The 18686-nt window shown below is 43.2% G+C and overlaps 1 protein-coding gene across 2 annotated transcripts in view; it reads left to right on the forward strand.

Annotated features, from left to right (window-relative positions):
- Window positions 1-2373: 2373 nt before the first annotated feature.
- LPGAT1 (lysophosphatidylglycerol acyltransferase 1) overlaps window positions 2374-18686 on the forward strand; it is a 172332-nt gene continuing 156019 nt past the window's right edge. The window contains exons 1-4 of one of the 2 annotated variants that reach the window (XM_048843116.2): window positions 2374-6680; window positions 7293-7606; window positions 10470-10612; window positions 14634-14759. In XM_048843116.2, coding sequence (XP_048699073.2) covers window positions 14721-14759 — 39 coding nt within the window. In that variant the 5' untranslated portion in view covers window positions 2374-6680; window positions 7293-7606; window positions 10470-10612; window positions 14634-14720. Of the gene's footprint in view, window positions 6681-7292; window positions 7607-10469; window positions 10613-14569; window positions 14760-18686 lie in introns of those variants that run through there. The other variant, XM_048843117.2, reaches the window with a different exon arrangement.

An 18686-nucleotide genomic window follows, 5' to 3' on the forward strand; every position in this document is an offset into this window, starting at 1 on the left:
AAGTGAGGATTTCACATCCCAGCTATTGATAAGTGAGTTCTTGCCAGACAGGATGCTATCAAACTAAGTTTCCTTTTACATTTTCTAGGCACTTCCCTTTCTCTGGAGGTGATAGGCACTATCAGGACAGGATTGTATTCCTAACAGCCCAATAGCACCTTATTTCAATGTGACTAGTTTGGAATGTGAGGATGTGACCCGTCACTTCCCAGTTTATGGCTGCCTCTGCTGCTTATCCAAAGGCCTTAGCCTAAGAATAGGGCCTCAGACTGTGACAGTAAGAGAAGGACCTTACACCGGCAGACAGTGATTTTGATTCTTTCTTTTATACCTCTATAACTAGCCAAGTGGTAAGAATACACCTAAATTCTTCGAGTACAGGCCTTTACCGACAGGCCTGAATATCTATATCCTAACAGTAGGGGACCAGGAATGCCTCATTTATACCACTATGAAATATTAAAGCTTCCAAGCCACTTCAGTTACAAACCAGGCATGCAGGACACAAGAATCGGATATGTTGAACTATGATACTGTGTTCGCAATCCTTACTGCATTGCAAAGAATGTAGAATCTTACCCAATTGAGAATAATAGTGTGATTATTTTAATATATGGGGTACAGAAGGCTATTATAGGGTGGCTGCCTCATTAGTTAAAGAAAATTGGATCAATACAAATTTTGCACTTCTATTGCATCTTTCACCCAATGACCTGAGAAACTTAAGGACCCACCTTATCCAGCAGGCAAGTACTGATCTGATGTAGGGATGTCTGGGGAAACTGAGGAACCAACCAGACAGGTTAAGATACTTGCCTGATGTCAATGCTTAAAGTGGATTGGGCTGCAGCCATGACTTGGAAGGGTTGTGGGGAAGGGGAAGAGGACTCAAAGTAGGTTGCTGGTGACTCGGCATGAAAATTCCATTTGAGTATGTTATCCCAGTGTTAATATTAGTTATCAACTAATGAAATCCCAACGCTAGGCAGTGACTTGACTCAGGACAATTTGATGGCCAACGTCCCAGTACCTGCAGTAAATACTTGCTGGCCAAGTTCATCTCTGGGTCAGTGATAGCCAGGAATAGAAACCAGAGTTAGTGATTCAGATTTCCTTGTTCCAGCGAATGGAAAACATATTCTCAACAAGGAGAGAACAAAGGTCAGGCCTAGGACTCAGCCTGCATCCTCTGGTTTACCAAGAGCATTTTGCTGAAAACCAAACTATGGCGAGAGACCTTGTAAGGAGACAGAGTATGAGAGGCAGAATGCCCTTCATCAGTATCATCTTGATTTGAAGAATGAACAAATGTATACATACTTTTATTGGTTTGAGAGTAACAGCCGTGTTAGTCTGTATACGCAAAAAGAAAAGGAGTACTTGTGGCACCTTAGAGACTAACCAATTTATTTGAGCATAAGCTTTCATGAGCTACAGCTCACTTCATCGGATGCATACCGTGGAAACTGCAGAAGACATTATATACACAGAGACCATGAAACAATACCTCCTCCCACCCCACTCTCCTGCTGGTAATAGCTTATCTGAAGTGATCATCAAGTTGGGCCATTTCCAGCACAAATCCAGGTTTTCTCACCCTCCACCCCCCTACACACAAACTCACTCTCCTGCTGGTAATAGCCCATCCAAAGTGACAACTCTCTTCACAATGTGCATGATAATCAAGGTGGGCCATTTCCTGCACAAATCCAGGTTCTCTCACCCCCCTCCAAAAACCACACACACAAACTCATTCTCCTGCTGGTAATAGCTCATCCAAACTGACCACTCTCCTTACAATGTGCATGATAATCAAGGTGGGCCATTTCCAGCACAAATCCAGGTTTTCTCACTCTCCCCCCCCCCCCCCCAAACTCACTCTCCTGCTGGTAATAGCTCATCCAAACTGACCACTCTCCTTACAATGTGTATGATCACATTGTAAGGAGAGTGGTCAGTTTGGATGAGCTATTACCAGCAGGAGAGTGAGTTTGGCGGGGGTGGGGGGGTGAGAAAACCTGGATTTGTGCTGGAAATGGCCCACCTTGATTATCATACGTACTGTAAAGAGAGTGGTCACTTTGGATGGGCTGTTACCAGCAGGAGAGTGAGTTTGTGTGTAGGGGGCCAGAGGGTGAGAAAACCTGGATTTGTGCTGGAAATGGCCCAACTTGATTATCATACACATTGTAAGGAGTGATCACTTTAGATAAGCTATTAGCAGCAGGAGAGTGGGGTGGGAGGAGGTATTTTTTCATGCTTCGTGTGTATATAAAAAGATCTTCTACACTTTTTCCACAGTATGCATCCGATGAAGTGAGCTGTAGCTCACGAAAGCTTATGCTCAAATAAATTGGTTAGTCTCTAAGGTGCCACAAGTACTCCTTTTCTTTTTGCGTATACTTTTATTGCAGAAGTGTCTGGGTTTTTAATCTATATTGTTAGAATTGCTAAGATGGTAAATGTTTTTGAACATGGTTTTAAGTGAATAATGACCACAGCGTCATATTTACACCTTAGGTGTCAGCAGTCAGACTTCTCCAGCACCAGGCCAGCCCCAAAAAACACAGGGGGAGGGGGGCAGATGTTCAAATGTGATCTCCAATTTTGTGTTAAAGTTCTGTTGGCCTGTCCTTGCACTTGCATAGGAATATGACTGTGCACAGAACTGAATGCATGCAGACGATTGTATACGTGAAACTAAGCCAGATTGAGGTATTCATTGAAAATTTGACCCCATGCGTTTCGGCTCCTGTTTCCGACATAATGAAGTCGCTGGCAGATTGAGCTCAACTTACATATCCGTTAATACTAGATCTTTGTGCAGAAAGTTTTCAGTCTGAGAACTCTTTTCAGTTAATAGTTCATACTGTTCACCCTTATAATGCATGATGACAACATAAAACATGACTTTATTAATTTGCATGACCTTTGACGTGGGAAGCCTGCAGGATTTTCACAAACATTCAATTAACATTAAGCATGGATAGGAAGGATCACAATACACTTCTCCAGCCAACTTTTGAGTAGGAGGAAGAGGTCTAAGGATGGGGACAAACAGGTTTAATAGAATGAAAAGGTCAGATTTAATTTGAAGTTTTTCTGAACAGTAATATTGCAGAGAGAACAATGTCTAAACCTTTCAATAAAATAGAAACTGATGTTTGTGTTTTCTGTCTCTGTCTTATCTGAGCATTATTCGATTATGCACATCCCCCTGTGAAATAGCACAGGTGGATAGAGACCTGAGGCACAGCAAAATTAAGTCACTTGCCCAAGGTCACTCAGGCATTTTGTGGCAGAGCTGGGAGCAAACCTAGATCTCTTGAATCCTAATCCAATGCCTTATCACACAAAATCATGGGACAAGGAAACAAAGATTTTGGTGCCATAAAGTGTGAAAACTAGAACAATGGGTGCTATAGGATTTTACTGGCACCCCCAGTTGACACTTTTTGTCTGTCTTTGTATTGCACTAATGCTAGCTTTTAGTAACTCTGTGCATTCATTTGAAGATACCTTCAAAGATTGGCAGTAGGGTTCCACCTCTATATGCAAGCTCAGCAGTTCCGCAACTGTGGTCTGTAGCCCATGGAGCACTTATTGGTTGGTCTGCTCAAAGAAGGCTGGACACATGGTGCTCCAGTTTCTTCAATTCAAAGAAGAGCCTGGTGGCTTGTAAAGCAGCTGGAAATGAGGAGAAGCCAATTTATCTGCCTCTGCCAGGGGTTACTGCTTTACAAGAGGAGAGGCATGACCTTGAGGGAAGAGAATGAGGCTGCTGTCCAGGGGCAGTATCCCCAGGGGAAGAGGGAATCAAGTAGTATGTCCAAGGGTAGAGGAGGAAAAAGGGACCAGACAGCAAAAGAATAAGGGGAGGAGAGGGAGAGAGAGCAAGAGAACTGATGAGAAGAGGAGTTGAAATGAAGAACAAAAGTGTGATTCCTTTCTTTGTAAAAGGACAAATATTTATTGCATTAAAGACAGCTAAATGACTATTAATTTCCTAGTATTACTATTGTTCAGTATAAACAATTGCTGAAGTCGCCACAGGGCTCTTTTGTGAATGGGAGGTGACATGGTCTCTGAGACAGGCTCTCTATTAAGTTGTCCACACAATATGAAAATGTTTGAGAACCCCTGGTAGACCGACCATTGTGCTAGCATCAACTGTGTTCTGATCCCTGCTGTGCTACTAACTCATCTGTGTTGCCTTGGGGTACTTAATCTTTGTGGGCTTGTTTTCAGTAGAACACTGTATATTGTTTGAATGTGATTGCGAAGAGTTGAGTTAGCTGACATGACACTGACCATAACCAACCACTCAGTGTAGACTGGGTCAAATAGTATTCAGTATTGTCAACTAATTGCATTTTAAACCTGGCTGGTATCAGGGACTGCTCTCATTTACACCCTGGCTGCTGCAGTGCCCAAGAGAGTTGCCTGCACTCTAGCCATTCACCGATGTTGTTGTTCTGCCCCTGGTCACAGCCCTACACTGGTAATGGTGTTTTGCTATCTCTTTGTCTCTCGGGAATCCCCCTTTCGTTGGGGGGATTGCCTAATGAGGGGAGAGTTTCTGGCTCTGGGCTGTAGCCCAGAATTGGGACCTCTGCTTTTAAGATTTCATCCAAAATATCTACACCTAAAAATCAGTGTGTATGCCAATTATCTGTCCTTGAAGGAAGAAAAGCTGAGTCAGCTGTGAATTCAGGGAGCCTAGTTATTTCCAAATCTGATTCTTAGGCCACTCAGGTATTTTAATCATCACTAAATTCCAGTGGTGCCAAACCCTTCTAAAAATATCAAGGATATTGGGTTTCAGTGATCTCTGCCTTGTACTGATCATTTGCCTACACAGAGCAGAAAATATTTTCCAAGAGACGTTGCTATTGGTATGCATGTGTTTGCCCGAATATTAGAAGCCAAGGTCTTAGCAGGATTCAAAAGTGTAAATTTTTAACTGTGTGGGCAATTAACTATTGGAACAATTTCCCAGTGTATGTGTGATAAACTCAGAACCATGGTATAAAATATTAACTTGGGCAACATTTCTATTTTGACAGCTCCTGCAATTCAAAAACATCACATGGAGTAGAATATTAGCCCCACTGAAGACAATGGCAAAACTCCCATTGATTTTTTTTAATAAGATCAGGATCATGCCCATAGTTTTAGTGTGCTAGGCAAGTGTAGTCCAGTGATATTGTTAATTTTACTCCGTACCTTTCCTGAAAAGATTCTTGGACAGTCCAGAGCATGTTTTATCACCAGCAACTGGATTAAAGCATTAATATGCACCACTATCCCTTAAGTCTAGGCAATTCATTTTGTATGGTGTTTTCTGTAGTCATCATTAGCCTGAATTTTGTGTCACTCTGATTTAACATCTTTTACTGCTATTAGCCAAAATCTTGTGTAAGCAGAGTCAGAATGAGCGCTCCCCTGACATCTGATGGTGAGCTGTGGAAGAGGACTTCAGGGGCTGATCTCATTTGCATGGGCACACCCACCCTGCCTAGCACAATGGAACTGCTTGCCCAAGTGGTCACTTTGGCTGTTGTGGGATCCCCAGTCTCTTTGTTATTGGGGCAGGAGTAATAAAGTGGTGTTATCCTGGTTATGTGAATCAAGAACAACTGTTCTTGGCATTTTATGACTGAGGGACTCACCCTCAAGTACACGGCACTCGCTAGGCAAGGGACATGGGTTCCAAACTCCAATGAATTGAGAGAGGTTGGGGACAGGTATCTGTACTTGGTTGTGTAGGTATTGACCCTGCTTTGACTCCTCTCGCCACTGTAGAATGACAGAGCTAATTTTGACTCCATTCGGAGTCTTGTTACATGCTGCAGAGCTGAAATCACTGAGAGCTCTGTTGCGGTGATGAAAACATATTGGTGAGCGGCTAGCCAGAATGGCTAGTGGAGAGGGGTGGCTGACGGTGAAGACTGTAGCAGAACCCCAGGGAGAAGCATGGCAATTGGCTGTTGACCTGAGCAGCAGAGCCTGTGAGGTGCCACCCAAACCGCCCCCACTTCCACCCAGGCTGGGAGGTAAACTCTGCAGATGGACTTCTGAACTCTGGGGCTGCACTGACCAAGGGCAGAAACTGTGGGTGGGGTGACTTTTTTGGGTTGCTGGACTCAAGAACCAAAGGGAAAAGGACATGGCCCAATCTACTTGGGGGTGGGTCTTCTGTTGCTCATTGTTGGTTTTATGAATCCTGTTTGTGGTGTTTCCCCAACATAATGCTGCATTGTTTCCCTCCTTTATTAAAAGGCTTTTGCTACACTCAGACTCTGTGCTTGTGAGAAGGGAAGTATCGCCTCTTAGAGGCGCCCAGAGGTGGTGGTATGTAATTGTCCCAAGTCACTGGGTGGGGGCTTGAGTCGGTTTTGCATTGTGTTATTGAAAAGGAACCCCTAGATACTGAACCCAGCCCTTGTTGCTGCCAACTCTGACTGACTGGCAGAAGGGTTACACTTGAGAATTTGGAGTATGAATAGATGGAAAGATTTGGTTTAAAAACCTTTCCTATTCTCTTTCCCTTCCATGAACAGAGAGTCTTGTTTGCCAAGCTTTCTATTTAAAAAAAAAAAAAAAAAAAAAAGACAAGAATATGCCTGTTTTATCGGTGAGGAGAAAGTCAAGGTGGCACTACTGCTGTGTATTGTCAAGTAAGTCTGTTTATTTTGCAATCATTTATTTTGTTTTTGTTTCCTCATTTCATTTCAAAATGGCCTGATTTTTGTTCGTGCTCTTGCTAAGACTTTGTGTTATGAGATTTACTCTGATCAGATTGAGCCATCGTGTCCCTTGTGGTCTTGCTAGATTCATCCAGGCCATCAGGATTCTTTTTTTAGCCACTGTTAACAATAGTAACAGAGCTTTGATAAGTCTTACGAAGTTTTAATACATCAGTCATGTCAATGACACATAACTGTGATATTTGAGGTATGACCATTTCTAGCACGTCTTTAATGCACATACCCTGTCCAAAAGTTTTGTGTCTGTTCATATGACTGTCAAGCATGAAAATAGGAGGTGTCCTGTAATTTACATTTATTGCAAATGTTGTGTTTTTTTGGCATATTCTGTGACATAACCCTGAAGAAATAAAACTCCTAGGAATTATAAAGTTCTGTTTGTAAATGCTTTACTATAAGAAATAGTATAAACATAATTTCAGATTTTTCCTTTTAAATTGCTGGACTATCACATACATGTTCATTCATAAATAGACATGGCAGTGTCGCTCATGACCAGTTTGCATTTTCCTTATCCTACAGCATACTGTATGCAGTGAGTTCAGACATTCCAGAATTAAAAGAAGCAAGGACAGTTTGAACCATCTTAAAAACCCTTTTGGTGTTTTGATATATAATCTCTATGCTCTATCCACATGGCAATGTGCAATTGCAACTAGAAGTTTTGCTAAGACTCCGAAAAGCTGTCACTTAAGGATATGTGCTCTCATGGCTTGCATTTTACAAAGTGAGGCAGATTGCAACACAACCTTCCTCAAAATCCTGTGTGTGCCCATCCCCCTGGGGAGCCTGCCATTCCAACTTTCAACACAGATAGGTCTGCAAACTCAGAAGAGGTAAGTGTGAACTGAGATGTGGGAGGAGTCAAGGCAAGCCAAAGTGCGATGTATGCTGTACTGGCAAAACAACTTACGTTGCCCTGGTTTCTGTAGTCAGATAAGGCTGCTCATAGGAGGAAGAGTGGATAATCTGCACCTTTCACAACTCTCTCTCTCTCTCTCTCTCTCTCTCTCTCTCAAATCTCTTCAGCTGACTTTTCTAGCCTCATCTGTTGCTGGTTGCATACTGTAAGCATGTTTTGGTCATGGCAAGTTGGCATGATATGTATGTCAAGATGCAGCTCGTATTTGTAGTCAGATTTTTATGGATCCCATCCCATTTCTAGACCTTTTACTCCAAAAAGAAGCAAACTTCCTCCACTATCAAGTTTCAGAGGAACAGCCGTGTTAGTCTGTATTCGCAAAAAGAAAAGGAGTACTTGTGGCACCTTAGAGACTAACCAATTTATTTGAGCATGAGCTTTCGTGAGCTACAGCTCACTTCATCAGATGTATACCGTGGAAACTGCAGCAGACTTTATATACACACAGAGAATATGAAACAATACCTATTACCAGCAGGACAGTGGGGTGGGAGGAGGTATTGTTTCATATTCTCTGTGTGTATATAAAGTCTGCTGCAGTTTCCACGGTATACATCTGATGAAGTGAGCTGTAGCTCACGAAAGCTCATGCTCAAATAAATTGGTTAGTCTCTAAGGTGCCACAAGTACTCCTTTTCTTTCTACTATCAAGGTCTGTCTAGTCCTGTGTAACTGAAAGAGATTACTGATTAACCAATGCCAGTGGCAAAGATCTAACCCAACTCTTTCCAGAAATACCTGTTAGCAATGGCTGCTTTAATACAAACCTTACCAGTGTCAAAATTAGCAGAGAAACAAAAACTAGTCTTTCACCCATAAAGTGATGACAGAGGGATTGCACAGGGCATAGATGAGGCTGAAACATGCAAATTACTACTGCTGCTTTTCAGGCTACATTCTTTATTTAACCGATGAGCAAGCTGCAACTTGTTCTACAGAACTTTATAACTAACTCAGGGTATAGGCATGTGTTGATTATTAACTACCTTTGTTTTGGTAACCATTTAAAAATGTATTGTGTGCTAAACATCTGATGTGGGCCTACCAAACCCCACTGAAGTCAATGGGAGTCCTTCTGTTGACTTCCGTGGACTTTGGATCAGGCCTCAGGTCCCAATCCTTCAATCAGATCAGCATTAGTAGACCTTTGCACCTTGCACAGAGTTCTGCTGATGTTATTTAAGTTCCGCACAGGTGCAAATATCCTCCTCTTTCAAATGTGGATCTGGTTGCTGGCAGAGTGACAGCTTAATTTCTCTCGATTCCTTTAATGTTGTTTTTCCAGCAATTATCTAAATATAGGATTTTTGTTATTTATGTATATTATTCTAAGAAGGGGAAAGAGACTAGAGTATTGGTGAGAGCTGCTCACTTTTTAACTAACCATTATTTGGGGGTGAAGTGTGGAGAGCACATTTCTTAATAACAGAAATAAATATTTAGTGTTATGTTTGCAAATTGCTATAAAAGTATGATTTGATGTTGATACGAGCTTGTCAAAAATAAGTTAGACTAACTGGCTAAATATTGACTTTAAATGAACCTGGAATGGGTGAACTGGTTGGGAGAAAATTAATGCTTGGCAGTATCCTAGTATCTTCCATTGGAGGAGCTCAAACCATGTGATTTTTTTAATGAAGACCGCAGCCCACCTGTGAAGTGGGTAATTTTACCATTGGGAAGACTGAGGCACAGAGAGATTAATTCATACACTCAGTAGCAAACAAATTTGCAGTATGAGGGACAGGCCCACCAAAATCAGGCAAACCCAATGTAAACTGTTTAGCAACATCCCGCACCCCAAAGAGAATCTCCCAGAGCTACTGCCTCCACTCTGCTTGTTCTATGGATAAATAGGGGACTCCAGTCTCCTCTACAGTCAGTCCCTTACCTCTCACTAGCCGCAATGAATTTGTTTTACAAATGACTAATTGCAAAAGAGCACAATAATCAATAAGTAGTAAATTTAGAGGAATTCCATAGGTGTAGGGAAACCTCACAACAACACCTCACTCATACCGTACTTTATGCAAATGAGTATTATAGGCTTCATGAAAGCCTTGCAAAATGAAGCATCTTGTATATAGCGAGACTGTCATATTGTAACTTGCAGTTGCCTGTGAAGAGATGACTAAACTAAACAAGCTAGCAATTATTTGGTTATGCAATTTGATATAAAAATAGCATGTAAAGGTTCAGTAAATTAGAAATGGCAAGTTATACTGATGCACTTTGTAAAAAGTAACAGTTCAGATTCTGATCTCAGGGACAGGCTAATACTGACGTAACTGAGATGAGAAGCTGGCCTTTTGTTATAATCTCATTATTCTACCTATTGTTTTGGGAAATGCTGTACAGCATAAACACACACTGCAATGTCATAACCATTTTAATGCATCCATAACTGACTATCTGGTTGCATTGTGGTGCATTCTTTATCCACCTCTAATAATAGTCTATAGTAAAGCTTGTGATTGGTAGTTTCAATGAGAAATTAAAACCTGTAAAACATCAAAATAATTCAGTGCTTACTAGTAAGAGTTTTACCGTGAACATTTCTCTGTAAATGGTAGCCTAGAACAAAGAAACATCATTTAACTTGCATGTGTTTAACAAGGCTGAAATGTCTACTGAGTTGGCCAAGGCAAAATGTTTTAAATTTTACTCCTCTAAATGGAGGGCCATCATTTTTTAGCCTTTCTCCTCTTCTTGGTGACATTAACTTGTACTAGCAAAGTTGTTTCTGTAACAGGTAACTTATCAAATCTTTATATCAGTTACAGAATATGTAGTGAAAACAGGAGACCATATGACTGATAGATCAGCTCAATTGCCAGAGGAGCTTTTGGAGAATTGGATATCTTTCTATATGAGACATCTGTGTATCTTGGTGCCACAGACGGGATTGTTACAAAGGCCTGTAAGTTAAAATTCTCAAATCTTCATGAAGCAGATGAAGAGGAGAGGGGTGAGTGATGCTATTAGCCATGCATTCCATTAGTCCTGGCCAACCTGCAAGTGATGTTCAAATATGGCGTGTGTTCTGCTTTCCCAACAATCTTGCAAAAGGTAAAGCAAGTTAACAAACTGCTTAAGTTCTAACTAGAAATGCATGTGAGTTGCAAAGTTCTCACCTGGAGACAAATTTTCTTGGCATCCAATGGGGTATTCAAACCTGAGGGTATGATTTGTCCCACTGCTAGACACAGCTAGCCACAAAGTTCAGATCTGAATCCATACAAATTCCTGGAGGATTCAGGGGAGTTTTGATCTACACAGGAATTTTGCTTTGGGTCCACCTCTAGTCTATATAGACTTCTTAGGACTGTCACTCTGTGTCTCACTGTGAAGCCTAGAATGTCTTGAGTCAGTGTGAAGCAATAGAAGCAGTCACAAGCATGGCTGAGAGCTCTTTTTGTTCAGAATATCACCAGGTTCAATCAACACCGCTCAGCTATTTTTGGCTTTGTTACATACATGACTTTACGAATTACATCCCTGTGACAGCACAAGCTTTCAGCTACTAATTATAACTAAGGTTGCCAGGTGTCCGGTTTTTGACTGGAACACCCCATGGAAAAGGGACCCTGGCAGCTGTCGTCAGCACCACCGACTGGGCAGATAAAAGTCCAGTTGGCGGTGCTGTGGCGCTAAGGCAGGTTCCCTGTCTGTGCTGGCTCTGCAAGCGGCCAGCAGCTCTGGCTGCTAGGCGGCTTAGGCCCGGTGGCCCCTGTGCAGAAACTCACCCTCCAGTTCAACTGCTGTCTCTGGCTTCTACTCCCAGCCAGGCCGCTACTTCCGGCACTGGAGAATGAAGGGCGGGCGCTGCAGCCAAGAGGAACTCAGAGGGAGGTGGCCAGCACTGCAGAGCACCCCCTGCAGCCGGTCCACCCCAGCAGCAAGGATCCTGGGGAGACCCAGCACCGCAGGCCGCAGTAACACTGCCCAGGCACAGCACCGGGCATGCGGGGGGAAGCATTTGTGCCCCCCCAGCTGGGGATTTACCAGCCTGAGCCTTCCTGCACTGGAGGCTGGTACTGGATTCCCCTCAGGCCATGCACAGGGATCCCCACTCTGACTGAGTGTCTCCTTGCAGCCAGCTGGAGCACATCACAGCACCGGGGAAGGGCTCCAGCATTTGGGTCAGCAGACTGCAAGTCAGGACTTGGAGCCAGTGCTAGCCCATTGGGGGCCCTAAGCAGAACATTTTGGCCCCCCTCCCATAATACAGAAACAGGCAAATAAAAAGTAAATGGAGGTTGCACGGGCTACCTAAACAGCTGATCTGGCTTAGGTGTCTCACACAAGGATAGTGTTTGCAGTTGGACACTCTGAGCAGAAGCAGCCTCCCTGGCTCTGTATGCCTAGGAGCCGGACATGTCGGCTGCTTCCGGGGCGCCACATGGAGCCAGTGCAGGCAGGGAGCCTGCCTTAGCCCTGCAGTGCCTCCAACCAGAGCTGCCTGAGGGGTAAGCACCATGTGGCTGGAGCCTGAGCTCCCCCCTGCACTCCACACCACTTAACTCCAGCCTGGAGCCCCCTCCTATACCCCAAACTCCTCATCCTGACCCCACTCCAGAGCCTGCACCCCCAGCTGGAGCCCTCACCCCTTCCCCCACCCCAACCCCCTGCTGCAGCCTAGAGCCCCCTCCCGCACTCTGAGCCCCTCATCCACAACCCCAGAGCTCGCACTCCCAGCTGGAGCCCTCACCCCCTCCTGCACCCCTGCCCCAGCCTAGAAACCCTTCCTGCACCCTGAACCCTTCACCCCCCACCCCACCCCAGAGCCTGCACTCCCAGCTGGAGCCCTCACCCCCTACTGCACCTCAAGACCCTGCAAAGTGAGTGAGTGTGGGGTAGAATGAGCCATGGAGGGAGGGGGAATGGAGTGAGCAGGGGGTGCGGCCTCGGAGAAGGGATGGTGCAGGGGTTGGGGCCTCAGAGAAGGGGCAGGGGATGGAGCTAGGGTGTTTGGTTTTGTGCTGTTAGAAAGTTGGCAACCCTACTGGTTGGCATTGCCAACCAGGCCATTAAAAGTCTGGTCAGTGGCACGTGGGGGCCCAGGGCTAAGGCAAGCTCCTTGCCTGCTCTGGCTCCACGTGGCTCCTGGAAGCGGCTGCTGGGTCCCATCGGCCCCTAGGTGCATGGGCAGCCCTGGCCGCCCATGTGTCTAGGACTGCAGAGACCTGAGTGCCCCTTCCTGGGAGCTGTGGTAAGCACTGTTGGGACCCTGCACCCCCAATCTCCTGCCACAGTCTAGAGTCTCCTCCTGCACCCAAATTCCCTCCTGGAGCCCGCATTCTGCAACCACCCCAACTCCCTGCCACAGCCCTAAGCCCCCTCCTGCACCCCAGGCCCACCCCAGAGCCCACACCCACAGCTGGAGCCCACACCCCCTCCTGCACTCTGAACCCCTCATATCTGTCCCCACCTGGAACCTGCACCCCCAGCCCAGAGCCCATATCCCCCAGCACGAGTGAGTCTGCTCTTTGGTAGAATTTTCCAAGTAAAATAAATCTGAAAAGAAAGGAATCTCTTTATTGAACAGTAGTATGTGAGCCGGTTATGCAGGCTAATTTGCTTCTACAGCTTTTACTCTACCTTAGCCAGCCGGAATTGTAATTATTATGCTTTAAGGTAACATAAAAGAATTCACATTTGATTTGTTTCTGGAACCAGAGGCTGGATTTCTTCCATGTTATGCATGAATTCTCTAAAGCAAAACTACAGACTCCATACAGTGTGTTACAAACCAGTTATATAAATCCATTTAGACTGATTAAAATTTAGGAATGAAATACTACAAACCGTTCAAACTAAACTGGATTCTTCCATAGATTTGAATAATTCCAATGAGACCTGTTTTAGGTAAAACCTAAAATTGGGTGCAAATTTAAGCTGACAGCGTCTCTTTAATAGTGTGGTTATGATTTCTTCAGAGGAGATTTCCACTGTTGATAACTGCCTACTAAGTCTGAGTTCTCTCCCCACTTTGAACTCTGGGGTACAGATGTGGGGACCTGCATGAAAGACCCCCTAAGCTTATATTTCACCAGTTTAGGTTAAAAACTTCCCCAAGGCAGAAATTCCTTTCCTTGTCCTTGGACGGTGTTGCTGCCACCACCAAGTGATTTAAACAAACATTCAGGGAGGGGCCACTTGGAGCCCTATTCCCCCCAAAATATCCCCCCAAGCGCTTTCACCCCCTTTCCTGGGGGGGGGGGGGTGGGCTTGAGAATAATATACCAACCGATAGGTTAACAAAGTGAGCACAGACCAAATCCCTGGTTTTTAGAACTGAAAATCAATCAGGTTCTTAAAAGAAGAATTTTATTAAAAAAAAAAAAAAAAAAAAGAAAGAATCATGCCTCCAAAATCAGGATGGAAGATAACTTTACAGGGTAAATAAAAAGAGTTAAAACCCAGAGGATTCCCCTCTGACTATGCTTCCCAGTTACAAAACAGGAATAAAATTACCTCTTAGCATAGGGAAAATTCACATGCTAAAACAAAAGATAATCTAATGCATTTTCTTGCTATTACTTGCAATTTCTGTAATTTTATATGTATCATTTCAGGATCTTTTTAGGAGATGTTTTTTCCTGCCCTGGTCCCCCTCTCTGTCTGAGAGGGCACACACAAAGAGAGCACAAAAAAACTCCTCCCCCCCTCCCCCCAACCCAGATTTGAAAGTATCTTCTTTCCCCATTGGTCCTTCTGGTCAGGTACCAACTAGGCTAATTGAACTGATTAACCCTTTACAGGTAAGTGATTCTGTATATTTGGCCAAGAGGGATTTTATATTACTGCATACATAAAGGTTGTTACCCTTCCCTTTATATTTATGACAGAGTCTGTTGTGGAGATCTGAGGTTATTTTAAAAAAGGGAAAAACCCAACATCCTGCAGCCTTAACTTGTCTCACTACTTCCCCTCTTCAGAATTAGTATGAATTTTTAAGGGATGGAACTCAAAACCATCAGAAAATCATGTCTCTATTGTATGAAGACTGAACAGATCAACATGAAATGACTTCCGGCAGCAATTGTTGGACATTAAACAGCAAGGTACAGTAATTTGTTTTTCTTACTGCTTCAAAAGCAACTCTCTCCTAAATTCTGGATCTTAGCAGAGCACAAATAGCCAAGACAACAAAAGTAAAAACTTAACTTGTGTTGCTACGTATGTGCAAACAGATTCTTAGCTTTACAATGATAAGCAGAACTATTAGCCGACTAGTGTTATTTAGACATTTATAGAAGTAGAAGACCTTGGAGATGAAAGGATCTCCAAGCACCTTAAAAACTATGGGCCTGATCCTCCTTATTGCACTTGGGTTACATTTTAAAGCTTTTTCTCTGCAACTATGACAGAGAGGAACATCTGTTTCAGCGAAAGCTCAGATTCTCACAATCACGTTTCAAGGAGCTGGAGAGTTAAGAAAAACTGCAGCTATCACGTGACTTACGATAAAACAGAGAATTGGCAACCTGAGCCCAAGACACTAGACTCCAGTGACAGAGGTATCGTACATGGACTTAGCAGGGAGAGGTTACTTGTATGGAGGTATTTAGGTAACGAATGGGGTATGCAGATTTAGAGTTGCAGATTTGGCAACAAGAATCCCAAGTAATCCAGAGGAGAGCGTGGCGGGGGAGAGGTCATCTGTTCCTGCTTCCTGAATGGACCTGCTAAAATCTGCACATAGTGAAAAGGATCAGGCTCACTTTTCTGCTCCTGCATGACAACTACTCTGTCTGTTTAGACGCATGAGAGTACTGAAATGCAAGTATGCGTTAATGCTTTCAGAATGAAGGATGGAGTGGTAGCCTTCACTCTCATTTTCAATTTACTTTTTAAAAACCCGTTAAATCAAGACCTTACTACTTAAACATAACTTTTGATTTCTGATTTCTTGGCTTTTTAAATCATGACACATCCTTTTATGGGATATTTCCACAGACATCACAACAATATGAGAATCTGACAACTTGACGTTGTAGCAGGCCTGGACGATCAAGTGCAGTGAGAGCATTGCATGTCTATGTATCTCTCTGACTCTCTTTTTTTAAGAATACATGCCTGAAGTTCCTGGGACCACTGCCTAGGTCCAGCATTTCTATCTCTGGTTCCATGCAATGATTTTTAAACACCGGTTTAGACACTGCAGCACTGCAGTCTTGTGCCTGACAGTTAACTGTTAGGAAACATATTGACTACTGGATGTGCAATGCGTGTTATATTTCAACATTTAGAAGTGAAATATTATATTTGACTCCATTTAAACTCATTTTCCCCCAAACTCACTAGTTGTTACCTGACTATTTAAATTTTCTATGTATTGACTTTAAAAATTTTGAACACAGGAAATGACGGTTTATACCAGTCAATATGGTAGATCCTTGAACAGATTCTCCGTGTAACAGGAGCAAATCCCTTGTGCTGGGCTGCAGGAACTCCGAGGTAGAGCATGCAACATTGTTCTTACAATACTGTTCAAGCCTGAACTTGTACAGATCTAGCACTGGGAAACATTCTCAACTGTCCATGCAAAATGATGGCATCTAAATTAGATGTTACCACTCCAGAAAGAGATAATGGAGTCATTGCGGATAGTTCTCTGAAAACATCTGCTCCGTGTGCAGCGGCAGCCAAAAAAGTGAACAGAACATAAGGAACTATTAGGAAGGGAAAGGGAATAGATAACAAGACAGAAAATATAATCATGCTTCTCTATAAATCCATGGTATGCCCACCTTTTGCATACTGTGTGCAGATCTGGTAGCCCCATCTCAAAAAAGATATATTGGAATTGGAAAAGGTACAGCGAAGGGCAACAAAAATGATTAGGGGTATCGAACAGCTTCCATCTGAAGAGAAATTTAAAGGACTGATTTTTCAGCTTGGAAAAGAGGTGACTAACAGGGGATATGGTAGAGGCCTATAAAATCTAGACTGGTGTGGAAAAAGTGAATAAGGAAGTGTTATTTACGCCTTCTCAACACAAGAATTAGGGGTCACCCAATGAAATTAATAGGCAGCAGGTTTAAAACAAACAAAAGGAAGTATTTCTGCACACAGTGCACAGTCAACCTGTGGAACTCTTTGCCAGAGGATGTTGTGAAGGCCAAGACTCTAACAGAGTTCAAAAAAGAACTAGATATGTTAATGGAGGATAGGTCCATCAATGGGTATTATCCACGCTGGACAGGGATGCAACACTGTGTTCTTAGTGTCCCTAGCCTCTGTCTGCCAGAAAATGGGAGTGGAGGACAGGGGATGATTCACTTGATAATTACCTGTTCTGCTCATTCCCACTGAAGCACCTGGCATTGGCCACTATCGGAAGACCAGATACTGGGCTAGATGGACCATTGGTCTGACCCAGTGTGGCTGTTCTTATGTTCTTATCTTACTGTGCAACTATGATATTACATGGGCATAATGCAATGAACTATATTTCTTAGAGTTTTTGTTTAAGGTAGGTGGGGAAAGCTAAACAAAACCTGAAGCTATTGGTCTTGTGAAGCTTGTAGACTCCTTGCAATGGTGCTACTTAGCTTGCTAGAGCTTGTAAACATTACAGTTTTTATCAGGGGAGCTTGTAAGTTCCTTGAACCAAGCATCACACACTTAACTAGCTGTACAAGCATATTCAGACAATCCGATTTAATAATACTAATACTTAGCTCTTATCTAGAGGTTTCCATACATGGATCTCAAAGTGCTTTGTAAAAGAAGGATCCTAATTGACAACTGAAGTGCTTTGCAGTTGGTGCTGACACTTATGCAGCTGTTCTTGGATTGTGAATGGAGTTTGACATGATTATACCATTTCCTACCTGCTCAGCTCAGGTATGGAAAAGGAAGTGAAAAGTGGGAAACTGAGCATACAGCTATGCTTGGGCAATGAGGCCGAGAAAAGCAAATATGAAAGTGGCAAAGATGCCCAGCAAAACAATAGATTTTGTAACTGCCACCATGGCAGGAATTTTGGGCATTCAACCAGAAAAAATGGAAAGCAAAAGTAAATGTATGAATCAAAAACTGTCAGGTTAAATGAAGGATTAGGATGAGCCACAGGGCTGGAGTGGCCTGTCATCCTTGCAACCCTGTTTCAAGGGGTGCAATGGCAGATGGATCAGTGTAGCAGTGACGCTGTCTTTTACTCTGAAGAGCCACTGCCCAGAGATGTGCATCTCATCCCATGGAATTGGACTTCATTGTATACAAAGGCTGTACACCCTCAGTGCAGGTTCCTGAAATCCTATCCCCAAACCTGTATGGTGTTATGATGTTTGGGCCAAATTCTCATTTATGCTACATCCTCTTTACACTGATATGGCATTGTAAAAAGGCCTTACAGTGGGTATAACTATACTTTACTCCTGCTTTATGGTGACTTTACACTACCAGAGTTTTGTTAAGTGAGCTTGATTTGACTAAGAATCAGGTCCTCTGTGTCCAAGACCCTGTCTATTTGGACAGAAGTTGAAGTATTTTCCTTCTAGAGAAAAAGAGGGAGAGAGAGAAAATAATAATATGCAAAGAACAGGCCTCCATGGTACATTAGAAAATACTTTGAAGGGATTCTTCACGTGAGCGCGTGCCCCTATTTAAGGGATGGAGAGGAGACAAAACATAAGCATGTCAAGAGCTGCAGTAAGACTTTGCCAGTCTCAAGATCAATGGAGTTTAACACGCACCCATATGCTTTCATGGGCCAGCCCATTCCCTTTATTCTTTCTTAGGCAAAACTGATTTCCATTTCGAGATTGGCAACAAAACTATCACTGGAGGTTCAGAAAGCAATCAGGGGACACAGAGTTAGCTCTTCTGGTTACTTTAAGCAGTATGAGGCCAATATGTAAATATTAGAAAAGGCTTAGTTCTTCAAGAAGTATTATTGTAGCAAATTAAAGGAATGAGAACTGCACTTAGTGCTCTCTACATACAAAGAGGATAAAACAAGGAACCTGTTTTATAACATACAG

This window comes from Caretta caretta, chromosome 3, assembly GCF_965140235.1.
Source record: "Caretta caretta isolate rCarCar2 chromosome 3, rCarCar1.hap1, whole genome shotgun sequence".
Lineage (NCBI taxonomy): Eukaryota > Metazoa > Chordata > Testudines > Cheloniidae > Caretta > Caretta caretta.